This window comes from Oenanthe melanoleuca, chromosome 6 (assembly GCF_029582105.1).
Source record: "Oenanthe melanoleuca isolate GR-GAL-2019-014 chromosome 6, OMel1.0, whole genome shotgun sequence".
Taxonomy (NCBI): Eukaryota; Metazoa; Chordata; class Aves; order Passeriformes; family Muscicapidae; genus Oenanthe; species Oenanthe melanoleuca.
Genome location: NC_079340.1, coordinates 11,600,733 through 11,615,159, shown reverse-complemented (window position 1 = coordinate 11,615,159; position 14,427 = coordinate 11,600,733). Strand labels below are relative to the sequence as shown.

Sequence of the window (14,427 nt, the reverse complement as noted above, 5' to 3'; positions counted from 1 at the left end):
GGCATGCAGCTTATCCATCGTGTGGGAGAGCACTATCTGAATTGCAATGTACTTTTCAAAATGCTGTTGAACTGCTATTGCTTTAAAGGTTTTTCTGGCCATTTGAGGACCCACTGCAGACAGTGGAGCAGCAGTCTGGTCTCAGAATCTAATTGAATTGATGTAAGGCATCTGAAGCAGTGATTGTTGAAGAGTTTGAGATTAATTGCAAATAAAACACATGCTTCTGAGTAACTTGGTGTCCTTGTTTGAAACTCTGCCTCTGAGCTGACTTGGCCTTTCACTGCTAACAGACAGTTTTAAGGTAAAAGCCATGTGCTTCAGTATAGTTAAGGAATTCATTCATTCTGTGTGATTTGATATGATCACATTGCTGTTAAAGAAACTTCATGCCTCTGAGAATACTAAGCTAATAGTGGAAGAGCAGTGGAGAGTTAAGGTAATGTCAAATGTTAATTCCTTTGTCACCACCAGCAATTTGCCACAGTTTAAACTTCCAAAATCTCACCCTCTTGACTGTTTGTTTTTGCAGTGATGGGTCTTTCCCTTATGATTCTGTTCCCTGGCAACAAAATACCAACCAGCCTCCAGGCTCTTTATCAGTGGTCACCACAGTATGGGGTGTGACTAACACCTCTCAAAGCCAGGTAAGCTTCATTTTTATGCCTCCTCCCCTCTAGATGTGCATTTCTGCTGATGTTTGTAAATGGAAGGTATTTTGGAAAATCCTCTTGGGGCCAGTAGCAGTGTGTGTCTGCTTTGTTGTATATGATACATTATTTTCTCAGTTGTGTCCTCTTTGGTGGCATTGAACAAGAGGTATCTGAGAGCTTGAGTCAGTCACTCCTTTGGCTGCAAGCAAATGTCAGGCTTGGATTTGCCTCATATTTTGCCCTGTGTTTGGGGTAGCCCCAAACCTCTTGGCAATTCAGATTGAATGTGAAGAGTTCTATTAAAAGTCTTAGCTAGATTCACCAAATGATAATTGTTGATTTTACCTGGGGTTGTGTGGTACTTGTGGGCTGGTGAAGTTCAGTACCAAGTCTGCCCTCACATCAATTTTAGGCTGTGTTCTTTCCAGTCTCTCCTGTTAGTGCTTCTAACTTTTTCAAAAATATTCCAATATGCATTGGAGCAGAAGCATGTGGCTCTTGGCTCCCGGGTGAGAGCCATGCTTCCTGGATTTTCATTTGGTTCTATCCACTCTTAACCCTCTTTTTCATCTGTGTTGTATTTAAATTATACTATACAAAAGGAAGCAGCTTTTATGAAGAAGTTACCAATTATTTGTGATAGTGTGCACTCTCTGGGATGTGGTACAAATTAAGCATGCAGACAGTCTGGCTTTTGTTTACACCATAGATGAAGAGCTCAAAGCACATCAGCATCTTTAATGAGTGCAAATGGTACATAAATCTAACCTGTCTTTTCTAGTCTTTCAAACCAAGTGGTGTCAGATCCCATACAATATTTTCTGAGGATTTTTTTGTTATTATTTCAATTTTGGTGAGAAAAGTGAAAACAAAATTATAATGGAATGAGCCATTTGAAAAAGAAATTATTCAGAGGCTAAGTCATATAGGTACTCACAGGGCAGTTATGTAAGCACTGGTTATGGCAAAATCTTTCTTCAATAAAACAAGAAGAGGAAACAGTTACAGGATCTATAACATGTTTTATATTGTTTATTTCTTTAACACCTTAAAATAAAAGGTATCCCATCTAGGAGAGAAATACCTGAGTAAACATGTTGGTCTATATATTGGCCAGAAAATGAAAATATAGTATCTTTTACACTTAAAAAGGCAAAAGGAAAGATAAAAAAGTACTCAAGAGTTTTGTTCTATCACAGGAGTACTGTAATGTTACTTGAACTCTTCATGGTACTTCAGAGGAATGTGCAATAGAAGGAAAACAATCTCTTGCATGAAGAAAGAAAATGCTTCTTTAGAGTCACTCCAAGGGAGCAGTGAGACTCTGGAGCATGAAGCTTGGCTATAGCTGTTTGGAGCAGATTGAAATGAATGTCAGGGTTTTGTGTAAGCCTTCCTGCTCTTCGAGGGAAAGGAATGAGTTGGGCTCACCAATTCTTTTTCTCAAATGCCTAAAGCTGTTGAAGCTTTAGACTTCTGCAAAAATCATGACCACTGAGTTTCATCCCAAGTAGGAGATTTTTTTGGGAAATCTTATGCAGGTGATCAATGAATAACCACTCTTGCATCTCCATGGAAATCATAGCAATTTGGAAAAAAAATCCTTTAAACAAGCAAAGCAAGTCCTTCTATACAGAGAACAGAGGACTCTTATAAGAAGCAATAAAAACAATCAATAGGCTTTTGTACACTATTTAGAGAGTCAAGAATAGGTTAAACTACTGACATATGTTCTTTCACAGGTTTTCTATCTGTAGTACCCTTTGCATTGTGCCAGTGGGACCAACTACTTCAAACTGCATCAAACCAACCAACCAACCAACAAAAACAAACAAAAAAGCTTTCACCCCCTCACACCCTGCCTCAAGAAAAAAAGCTTTGTCCTTTCTTGTAGTCAGATGAATGGCCACAGCATGGTTGTAGCAGTTTCTCATAAACTTTTTTTTTTATAGAAGCATATTAATTTGGGTTCCATCTAGTTGAAAATCTCCTGTTTGTTTGGGAATGGCAAAAGGAGAAATCACCAGGAATGTGCACCTAGACATCAATGAGGTCTGTGCTCATTAGAGTTCAGAGTACAGGTGGTTATGTTTTAATTTAACGACTGCAGCAAATCAACTTAATTTGCTTGAAGTAGTCCAAGGTACAGTCCCTTACTCTCATGTTTCTTCTTGCAGGTGCTGGGAAATCCAATGGCAAATGCCAACAACCCTATGAACCCAGCAGGAAATCCCATGGCTTCTGGGATGACAACTAGCAACCCTGGAATCAATTCCCCTCAGTTTGCTGGGCAGCAGCAGCAGTTTTCAGCCAAGGCAGGCTCCACTCAGCCGTACATACAGCAGGGCATGTATGGGAGACCCAATTATCCTGGCAGTGGAGGTTTTGGTGGCAGGTAAGGCTTGCTTCTCTGAGGTGCAAAATGGATGTAAATACTTGATGAAGCTCGTTTTAGTGACCTGGCAGAAGCTTGTTTTAATTATATAAAGTCTCAGTGGCTATTTTTCTGCTGGTTAACTGAAGCACATACTGCTTTTACAGCTTTGGAAATCAGCTACTCAAAGTGCAAAGAAATTCATCACGGTAAATGGAAATGGCTTAGGTCAATCAATTAGCTCTAATAAACCCCCAAAATAAAGTTTTAATTAAGAGAGATTGTTAAACAGACCACAGGCTTAGGAGTGATTAACATTTAATAAGGCCAGGATGTGAAAGGTATTGATGGCATAATTTCTACGTGCATATGCAGGAGTAAGCTTGAGTACTGGGCAAAGTAGTTTCCTATGCAACAGAATATTTCTTCCCAAGGACTTACTCCACAGCAGGAATTATAAAAGAATTAGGAATGAAGATGTTTGTTAAAAAAGATGGTCATGTATTTATTTTGGGGAAATAAATGCTGCAGTAGTCATATAATCCAAAACTAATAGCCTAGCATTAGTTACATGTGACTTTCGGTGTCTATACTTTGTATACAGGGATGGTGAGGGCACTTAACTGGAACTACTATTTATGGTCCCAGTGCAAAGGCTGCTGAAGAGACTGCTACTGTTAGCATAGGCAGTCTAGTGTGAAGAATATAAGGTTGGGACTCAGAGAGAAAGAGAGTTTATCTCTTCTTTCATCTCTGCCACTGATCTGCTGAGTGACCTTGAACAAGCCAAAAAGTTTCTTCAGCTTTGTATTAACATCTCTAAAATGGGCACAGTATATTGGCCCCTATTTATAAAGATATTTGATAACTTGAAGTGGGAAAGGCGTGGTTTGGCTTAGCTTGGTTTATCGTAGGATCAATAGAAGAGATGGGTGGGCACTGCAGAACACACTGTGTGGAGTTGATTGCATTGGGTCTCTGCTGCCTTTCTGCTGAGGTCCAGGGAGAAATGCTTTTATGATGTCTTGAACACTTGCCATAATTCACCACAGAGGCAGATTAATGTGCTGTCTTGGAGGAAGTTTGCTGTTCCTGCTCTTGTGCATTTGCCCCTACACTACTGAGGAGCAGAGCATTTACCTTCAGGGGTTCAGTTCTACCTTGCAGGAAGCTGCAGAGCTGCAAAGAAGTTCACTGCCCCCAAAATGACTGCTGGCAATGCCTTGCAATCCCAGTGGCAGCCCTATGACTGTTGCACCTGGGCAGCAGGTGTAACCTGGAGATGCAACCCATATCTCCTGCACACACCTAATTACCTGGCCTGCTGGCTTTCATTAGTCATTGATACGTGCTTTTGGAACAGTTCCAGCTGAGGATGACACCAGCATTCAAAACAAAATCCACCAGGCACACCTTAACTCTTTCCTCCTCTCTCTCTTCCCTGTTAGTTACCCTGGAGGCCCCAATACCCCTGCAGGAATGGGGATTCCCCCCCACACGAGGCCACCAGCTGATTTCACCCAGCCAGCTGCAGCTGCTGCCGCTGCTGCAGTTGCAGCTGCAGCTGCCACAGCAACAGCCACAGCTACAGCCACTGTGGCAGCCCTTCAGGAAACACAGAATAAGGACATGAACCAGTATGGACCGGTAAGAGAGAAACCCTTGTGTCTTCATCCCTGCCTGATCTGAACCATTACAGGGAATTGGCTGTCCTTCTCACTGTTGTGTTTGTTAGGGTACCTACTTCTTTTTTTTTTTTTTTTTCTGTGCATGAGCATGGTTAGAAATGCTTATGAGACACTGCTGGAATGTGTGTATGTAGGTATGAGTCAGTCCTCATGTTTTTCTCTGTAAACTTGCCTAACTGTATTTTGTACTTCAGGGGTTGCCTCTTAAAAAATACTGAAGATTTCTCAGTTACAGCTGCATCTGATGTGATATATTATTGCTGCATTTGACAGCCCTCTAAATTTGAAATGTTCTAGTGAAATGTTCTAGAATCTTGCAATAGGTTTCATAGCTCTTGGACAATTGTTTATTTTGCTAACTGCAGTTGGTTGTTTGGGTTATCTCCCTCCAAACAGGGAAACAACAATAGAAGATAGAATTGGTTTTTAATAATGTTGTCTATCTGGGCAGCTATGTGAGACATGCATTTCCAGTGATCCATAACTTCTAGCATGTCATGACTTCATGGAATATTTTTCTTCTGAAAATAAGTGAGGGCTTGATCAATTCAGGTTTTTCCTCCTTACCTTTTTTACTTCTCTGAATTCTGAAGTATTAGAGTCCATATACCAGGTGATGAAAAGCACAGGGTCTTAGAAACTGTAATGTTCTGTTCTATTTGCACAGCCAACATCCTAACCTGTTACCTTACACTACTAGATCAGCCAATTGAAACAATTTCTCACCATAGACTTACATCCATCTTCCACTCTTAAGCCTTTTACAATTCCAATTGGATTTTTGTTATAAATACCTTCACTGCCCATCAAATGTTAGAGAATGTTGAAGGAAAATGCGACATAAATCCTTCCCTTCTTCCCTTCCCCAAAAGCATGTTCAGCTCCCCCTTCCCATTTTATAAATGCATGTCGCATTTTATTCTTTTTTTTTTTTTCTTCTTCTTCCGTTGAAGGTTTGTTCCTCTTTCCAGATGGGTCCAACTCAGGCTTACAACAACCAGTTTATGAACCAGCCTGGTCCTCGTGGTCCTGCTTCTATGCCAGGCAACATGAACCCAGCCAGCATGGGGGCAGGCATGACAGCTTCCAGCATGAGCGGGCCCCCCATGGGCATGAACCAGCCCCGGCCTCCTGGCATGAGCCCCTTCAGCACCCACGGGCAGAGGATGCCCCAGCAGGCCTACCCAGGCCCACGGCCCCAGTCCTTGCCTATACAGGGCATAAAGAGACCATACCCAGGAGAGGTAATCAAATTCATTATCTTCTCTGTACGCTCTTCCTTTGACTGCAAGGTGCAGCTATGGCTAATGTGTGCTGCACGTCCCTTTAAGGTAGGTAAGTCTTTGTTCCAGCCTTGGTAGGGCTGCAGCCATTAAATATCAGCAGGAGCAGCTCTTCCTTCCTAGCTTCTAAAGTATTCAGGTTGGCCCTTGCTATGTTAGTCCTTATGATGGTCATTGAGTCCAAGAAAGGCCCCAAACCAGAATATCCTTCTAAGATTCTCATGGTGACTTCACTGATTTCATAGATCTTAAGCAGCCTTCCATCACAGAAGTGGTCTTTACATGTGGCAACTTAGAAGAGACACTGAGGGTGAAATACTTCATTTAGCCCAGTGGATATCTGATCTGTGTTTTCTTGGATGGTTCTTTTTTTGTAATGAAATACAGGACAGACATTGTACTGTAACACCAGTAGTAATAGCAGTCATTTTTTTAGAGAACAGTTGCTTTCCAAACTTTGTGAGTGTTGATTTTCATAGTAATTAAGATGAATATAAATAATGTTGAACTCGAGTCCCTCTCTGTCAGCATTTATTTAATACCAGTTTATGTGCAGTGTGATAAAGTCCCATGCTGTTATAGGAGAACGGAATGGCTTTATAGGCAAAATTGCTTTGCCATTGACTTGTATTATGACAGGGCAAAATGCTTAGGGTCAAATTTTTAGAGAAATTTAGACCGCCAGAGATGCAGACAAGTGAGCTTTTGGAATTAAAAAGCACCAATGTGTTTTACTCTTCAATTTGGTATGAATTGGGCAGTAGAGGCTTTTTAGAATTCCAACAATTCCCAGCACCAATGTATACCTAAATGTTCTTACAAATCCAGCCATGATTTAGTAGAGATCATTTCCTGGTGAAATTCTCTGTTCAACTGAGACTTCAACATCAGGTGTAGAGCTCTGAATATTATGATACTGCCCTGACAATAATTATGGTACTAAGAGTTTATAGAAAGTGCACAGCAAAGAGGACCATGGCATGCAGAAAATACAGAAAACATTTCTGCCTGAGCTACATTTCTTTCCTGCTCTGCAAGCTACATTTTTTCTAAATAAAAAACTAATCAGAAATAAAAAAGGGACATGCTTTTGCAGGAGCTGCTTCTTTTAGGATGCTTTTCACTCTGTAAATACTGACACTTATTTACAAGTAAGTTAAGAAAACACAAAATGTGGCTTGTTCACATGATTTTTCAGATTGCATATTTTAAGGATGACTTTAAATCTCTTTTTGCTGCTTCAGAATCAGGCTTTCCATTGTAAGTGTTTCCAACAAATCAGTTCTGAACAATGCTATAAATGTTGCATGCTTGTTGGGCTGGAATTTTGCAGATGATACCTGCCTGTTGTTTATTGAAGGGTTCATTTATGGAAACATCTTATCAACAAGTTCATTTTTCAGATTTACATTCTACTACCTTTGGAGTTCCAATTTTCATTACTTCAATTGCAAAGCCACAGCACAGTCTTAGCTAGCACTAGCAAAGTGCATATGACTAGTGAGAACTTCTCTTTAGTTGTTAAAGTATTGCTGAGCACTCTAGCAAGAGGCCAGCAGAGCAGTTGGGTTAAAAAGGCAGGCGTGGACATCACAGCTTCTATGCTCCTATCCCTTCCAGGGTTTTTTAAAATTTATTTATTTATTTAACTACTTATTTTTATGCTTCCATTCTGCATCTGAAAATGGAGCCCCAGGCTTGGGTGTGGTAGCACTTGCAAAAACACAGTTTTTATGAACATTACATCTGGTTGTAATTCTGTAATTCTTCAAGCACAGTGCCCTTTGACAAGGCTGAGTGCATGTGTCTTACCCCACTTTGGTTTGCAAGACTTTTATGCTTTTAACATGTATTCATCTGATGGGGTTTTTGTGTGTTTTGGTTGTACTACTGAATGTATGCTAATAATCCATACAAGAAAGCTGTTTGCTTAAAACATGGCTTTGTCTTCTTGTATCCCTGTCCTGAAACAGCCGAATTATGGAAACCAGCAGTATGGACCAAACAGCCAGTTTCCAAACCAGCCTGGTCAGTACCCCACTCCCAACCCTCCAAGACCCCTTACATCTCCCAACTATCCTGGACAGAGGATGCCAAGCCAGCAAAACACAGGGCAGTACCCTCCTCCAACAGTCAACATGGGGCAGTATTACAAGGTAGGAATTCTGAGATTATCTTGTTCCATTCTGGTGGCCATTTATTAATGAAATCATGTTAATGGTTTCGTAGATACTGCTTTTATGTAGTAAAAGGAAAAAGAGACAAAAACACTGAGTTTTTACTGGTGTTTTGGGTATCACAGAATCAGGTCAATCAGCCAAGTTGCATTGCAACTTCAGAGCAGTTCATAAAGAAAATTGAATGTTGCTGCAGCTCATTAGAGACTTTTACGAGTAAATGTTGGGTTTGCTTTAAAAATAGCTTGTAAAAAGAAGTACCTAATGGGATTCAGGTGTACTGTTTTCACCCATTCATGGTCCCCTGCAAGAATGCAGCTATGGAAATTTGTAATAAACACATTCCACATTGCAGCATTCCAGTTTTGGACCTACAGTGGTCACTGTTGGATTAAGCCAGGCCAAACTTAAAAGGTGTTTCAGCTGCAGGTTTCATATTTGAACTGAAGTTTCTGTGACTTTTTCCAAGCCTTCCTCCTTGTTTTTCTCTCCATGCTGCTTGTTTTAGGCAAGAGCTAGGGTTGTTAAAATGTTGCCTAAACTTGTTTATGGATACATCTTGAGCACTTTGTATTCTCCAAACTGAGGTTGCACTGGGGGCCTGCCGAGGTTTACCACCTTTGAAATGCACACAAAAGGGATCTATTGCACACAGGTACTCCAGTGAGTATAAAAATGGGGAGGACCATTCATCTTCTGACCTCTTAAAGCATTTTCAGTTGAAGTATCTGGACTACATTCTGAATTTGCATGTAGGCTGAAAGAATCTAAGTTGCACTTTGTTGTTGAATTGGAATCATTTGGTGTGATTCATACAGAAAGCACCATTTAACAAAAAGGGAAAGCAAAACCCTTTTCTTTAGTCTGTCTGTTCTGTGTGCAACTATGCTGTCCACCGTGGTACCCAAAGGGATGCCTGTTGGACCATGGCAGCTTTTGCAGTTCACTCTCAGGAAGCACATGAGGAACAGACAGATCCTCCATATAATAATTCCAGTGCCGTCATTTATGCTGAAGTAACTGCGGAAGATGTCTGTCAAGTTTTTAAGTGACAGATTTTAAAAAAACATTTTATGTACATTGATTTTAGATGGGGTTTAAGTTTTTTGTTTACCAGGTACTTCTGACAGGGAATTTGTTTCTTTACAATGTATCCCCAATATTGTATTCAAATACTGACTGCTCTGGAAACAGCAAAAAAGAGATCTTGTTTAAAAGGCAGATTATCCTGGTTAGGGGGAAAATTCCACAGACAAAACCTGAACCTTTGAATTGTAGTGATTGTGCAGATAGTAACTGTGTGTATCAAAGATAAAAACCAAAGATGGCTGGAAACTTGAATGTTTAAGATTTGAAAAGGCACCCCTCTTCTTACGTACTCTGAAGTATCTTAGGTTAGCAGAGCAGTTTTTAGATACAGAATCAGATTGCAGTCACAGTGCTTGGGCTGTAGGTAAAGATTTTAATCTTCTGACACCCTCCTGTGTTTCTGTTTATGGTACATGAGCCATGCAGTTGCAATTTTGTTTAATATCAGCTTCCTTCACATCAGGGTTATTGGTTTATTCCATTGACTGCAACCACCCCCTTAATTACAAGAAACTAAACCAAAGTGTTTTAATGTGTAGCTCCTATTCATACTTAACTGTCCTTTCTCTATCAGTTCATCTAGCAGCAAACTAGGAACAGAATCAAATTGTAGGTGCACAGAATAAAAAAACACCCCCTGACCCCCAGAGCTTTAATTCTGAGTAGAGGAGTTGAACAAGGGTGGATGAAAGGATAGATGGAAGTAAAAAGGACACAGACTGCTAATTGTGTGCCCTTGGATCTTGTTTTTTGTGTAGGCTTCTGTGCACTGGGGCTATTTTGGGAGGAAGGCAGAGAGATACAAAGTGGGCTGTGGTGCAGTGGAAAAACTGAAGCAAATGGCTGCTTGGTTTTGGAAAGAGAGCATTCAGAGGAACACAGTAAACCTTTTAGCTTGCTTGTATGTGGTCACTGCCTGAGTTAAGCTGGCTGCTCTGCTGGTTTCAGTTCCTGCTTTGCTCTCCTGGTGTGCCTCTTCCCTGAAGGCCTCATGGGACATCCTGTGGTTACTTCTCCAGGAACAGAGGGCCTCCCTCCCTTGTCTTTTGTCTTTGGTATTTGATAACAGTGCTGTTCACAAGGCTGACTGTTCTTATTTCAAGACTGCAGTAACAATCTGATGTTATTTATTTTCTAGCCATCAAGGCCTGTACCTGTGGCAAATTACCCTCATTCACCTGTTCCAGGAAACCCCACGCCACCCATGACACCAGGGAGCAATATTCCTCCATACCTGTCACCTAACCAGGATGTCAAACCACCATTCCCACCTGACATTAAACCAAATATCAATGCTTTACCACCACCTCCAAGTGAGTAGCAAACAGAATGCCCCCACAGTCGTTTACTGTTCCTCTGTTCTCTGCCACATACATTTCAGAGTCTGAAGTAGCTCTGATTGCTGCTCTGGGAGAGGCTGGAGATGTCAAGTTGTAATAGGTGGCATGCACAGTGTAGGCTCACTTGAGCCAATGGACAGAAAAGAGAAAGACTGCTATGCTCTTCTAAAATAAAATTCCAGAGAAGTTCTTCCAGGTTAAACTTGTAAGGATTTTACTCCAGAATTATTCCTTTGATATGCTTCCTGAGGAGAAAACACTTGATTCTGGGTTGTTGTTTTGGGCTGTTTTGTTCAAGGGCAAAGCCATTCGTTGAACAACACTGCAGAGTAGGATAAAATGTGAATATTTATAGCAGTGTCTCTATTGTGATCCATACAGGCTTCTTAGGAATATTCAGTACTGTGCCAGAAATTGATATATGTTCCTTTCAAAGGCACTCAGCGTCACAGCTACACTTGGCTGGGAACAGGGCAGGAATAACAAGATCTCTCTGACTGGATACTAGCATGAGATGTTAGAGGTTTTGAAGTGACTGATGAACAATAGGAGCTATCATTTACTAGGGAGCTGGGAGAACCTTATGTTTTCTGTAAAATAACTGCTGCTGCATTAGCACTTTGCAGCTCTGTTTGGAGTTCAGGATAGCTGAAAAATCAAGTAGAAGAAGATGGGCTGCAGTATTATTTGGGCAAGAACACAGGATTTAAAGCCATTTGGACTTCATAGATCAGCTGTAAGTTACCTCAAAATCTCATTTATGGGCTCAGATAGTAATTGAATACCAGTGTCTTTGGTCATCACATAGTTTCAGCTGATGAAACTGTTGAAACTAGTTGGGTAATGTTGATCCCTGTTCAAAGCAGGGAAAACAAACATTATCACAGTTTGACATTATTAAGAGATTTGTTTTCAGTCTTCTGCCAACAGAGTAAGCTTGGACACAGAACCTCTCTGTAATAAAAACCAAGAATTCTTGCCATGCCTGGTTGCTGTTGCTGGCTGGAATGCTATGGCCCTAATGTGAAGTGTGTGACAGTAGAAGACTGCCGTGCCCTTGCTATCAGTCTGAGCCTTGCCACTTGTATCAGATGATAGAGTTACTTTTGATTGTGTTTTTGTGTGTGTGAGCCTGAGTTAGACCAGTAGCAGATCACTGTGCAATTTGTTACTATTCTGTATAAATACAAACGTTGTTGTTGCACTGCAGATGCTAAAGGGAAAGTTCACGCTTTCTCTCCCTCTCCGATCCCAGCCAACCACAACGACGAGCTGCGCCTGACGTTCCCCGTGCGGGACGGGGTTGTCCTGGAGCCCTTCCGGCTGGAGCACAACCTGGCTGTCAGCAACCACGTCTTTCACCTGCGCCCCACCGTGCACCAGACGCTCATGTGGAGGTAAGCTCAGCCCTGCTGCAGGCCAGCCGTCCGTCCTTGAGGCCAGAGGCACTGCGCTGCATTTAGGTTTGCCAGGAATTTCACTTCAAAAATTGTAGCCTGGGTAAGGAAGAATGTCTTTTCAGCTCACAGGTACTCTCACTGTCATTTTCTAGAGACAATACGTTCTAAAATGCTTCACAATATGTATTGCATGTCCTTGCTGCTAGCTCATACCATGCAGTGCCTGAAAAGCCACTGCAACTGTTTCATCCTTTCTGCTCTGGGTGGAACAGGAGTGGGGTTTTCCCTAACCCACGCTGCTACAAACTTCCATCTGGGAATCTGAAGTCCCAGGTGCTTTGTGATCTCTGAAATGTTAGAAGCAAGAATAGCTCTGCAGAGCTCTCAGAGTTTATGCTTAAATTAAATAGTGCAGAGTTATATGATAGTGAGGAGTAACCCGCTAAGAGTAAGGACCTGATTTAGAGGCTTGGTTAAATCATTTGGAAAGACAAGTGCTTAAATCCTCCAAACTTTAGAAGCTAACTTCCTAAATTCCCCTATTCTCTGACTCCACAAGTAAGCTCAGAAATGTGAGAGCATAGCTTTCCTCTTACAAAAGCTTCTGGTTTTCACTTACAGTGAATTCTTACTTCCAGCACAGAGGAATATTTTTCCTTGGTGGTACTTCTCTGTGTTTAATGTAGATCTGCATAAGTGTTTCCAGTGTATGTTTTGATTGCACCACGTTCATGGAAGGGCCTTAGATCAAATGACAATCAGAACCTTAATTTTTTTTTTTAATTTATATCTTTTCAAATACTACAGAATAATTTTGTTCATTGTTTGGTTTTTCTCTGAAAGTATCTCTGTGTTTATCCTGGCTGAGCCAGGATAAACGTTGCATTGTCTGAGCCTTTCTCTGTGCATTGTAGAGGCTGCTTAGTTGCTTGGGATCTTGCATGGAGGTTGCTTACAGGTGTAGCTTCAGGGATTTTTTTCCTGTGAGGATCTTCTTCCCATTCACTGGAATCCACTGGAGACTTGTGCAGGGAGATGTGCTCGCTCCCCTGGCCCGGGACTCTGAAGCTGAGGCTTGATGCAGGATGCACGAGTCCTTGCTGCCCCAGTGCCCCTGTGCCCTGAGGGAGCCTGGGGGTTGGGAGGGAGGGAGATTGCAGGCAGACCACATCCAATAATTAACACCCAACTTTGAGGTCAGTTATTGCTTGCTTGCATTTCATTATCGTGGAGTACTCGCAGCAGAGGGAGTTTTGGCAGTTATTTGCCAGTTCTTATTAATAAGTAATCACTACTGGGGATTGTGCTGGCTCATTCAGTAGATTTATAGTGCTGCACTGAGGCATGAGGCTGTTTCTTAATATCTGTTCTTTCTTTCTTCCTTCGCTCACCAAACACATAGCCTTTATTTAAACTTATTTTAATGAAGACTCATAGGTAAACCGTGCTCAGGTCTGCTGTTTTGAAAAGCCTGTTAATAGTGGGGAGAACGGATAGTCCTGTAATGAAGTCATTTCACATTTCACTTGGGGTTGGATGGATGCCAGAAAAATGAATTAGTCACATGTGTGGATGGATTTTGGTTTTTATAGAGAATGGTGGAACCGAGCCAATTCTCAGTATTTTTCTGCCAGTTAAAATATTCGGCAGAGCCTCTCACGTGTACACACATAATGAATAGCAATGCAAGTATTTTTCTCCCCATGGGAACTTTTCATGGTTACGAGAAGCAGAAAGGTTGAAGGCAGGGATAATGTCTCCTTGAAGCTGGTTCAGCCTTCACACTGCTGTGTTATTAATAACATCCCACGGTGGAGACACTGTGTGCTGAGAGCACGAGGCTCTCCTGAGGTCTGTCACACTGTGACACTCAGCAGGCCTGCTCACCTCATCTGCCTGGATTTTATAGCAGAGGTACCCAGCCTTGCTTACCTCCAGGTCTGGATCACTGTGCTGTGCTCTCTTGAGGTGAGAAACTGAGTGGGACTCACAGAGTGAGCTTTCAGAAAGTGGTTAATAAAATATAGGAAAAAAAGCTGAAAATACTTCATGTCGATTATATTGAAAGGTTGGGTAGTTTGTGTTCTCTAACTTTCTTCTTTAACAACCCACATCTGTGTCCACTGCTAGATCTTGATGTTTTGTGATCCAGAAAAGGTGATGTTGAGTCAGATTGAAGTCTTTGTAAGGAAAATGGCAATTAGGGTGTTAATCTCCTGAATGAGCTGTTCCTCTTGGATCTTACAAAGACACCTTCTTTCAGGCAACACAGATTTTTCAGGAACATAGATTTTAAAGTTTGAACAATAAACTTTGAGCTGTTTTTTGCTGTCATGAACAGCAGAATTCTGACATTTCAGTTCAGTTCTCTGTGTTCTTTTAAATTTCTTCTTGAAATTACTCATTTCTAACACAAGGTTAAC

The 14,427-nt window shown here is 41.4% G+C and overlaps 1 protein-coding gene across 9 annotated transcripts in view; it reads left to right on the top strand.

The window, feature by feature from the left end:
* The window catches only part of ZMIZ1 (zinc finger MIZ-type containing 1), a 335,675-nt gene that overhangs the window by 299,181 nt on the left and 22,067 nt on the right, over positions 1-14,427 (top strand). For 4 of the 9 annotated variants that reach the window (XM_056494317.1, XM_056494316.1, XM_056494318.1 and 1 more), the window contains 7 exons: positions 533-647; positions 2,831-3,048; positions 4,476-4,674; positions 5,669-5,959; positions 7,972-8,154; positions 10,403-10,577; positions 11,815-12,001. In XM_056494317.1, coding sequence (XP_056350292.1) covers positions 533-647; positions 2,831-3,048; positions 4,476-4,674; positions 5,669-5,959; positions 7,972-8,154; positions 10,403-10,577; positions 11,815-12,001 — 1,368 coding nt within the window. The remainder of the gene's footprint in view (positions 1-532; positions 648-2,830; positions 3,049-4,475; positions 4,675-5,668; positions 5,960-7,971; positions 8,155-10,402; positions 10,578-11,814; positions 12,002-14,427) is intronic. The other 5 variants (XM_056494322.1, XM_056494321.1, XM_056494323.1 and 2 more) reach the window with 3 other exon arrangements.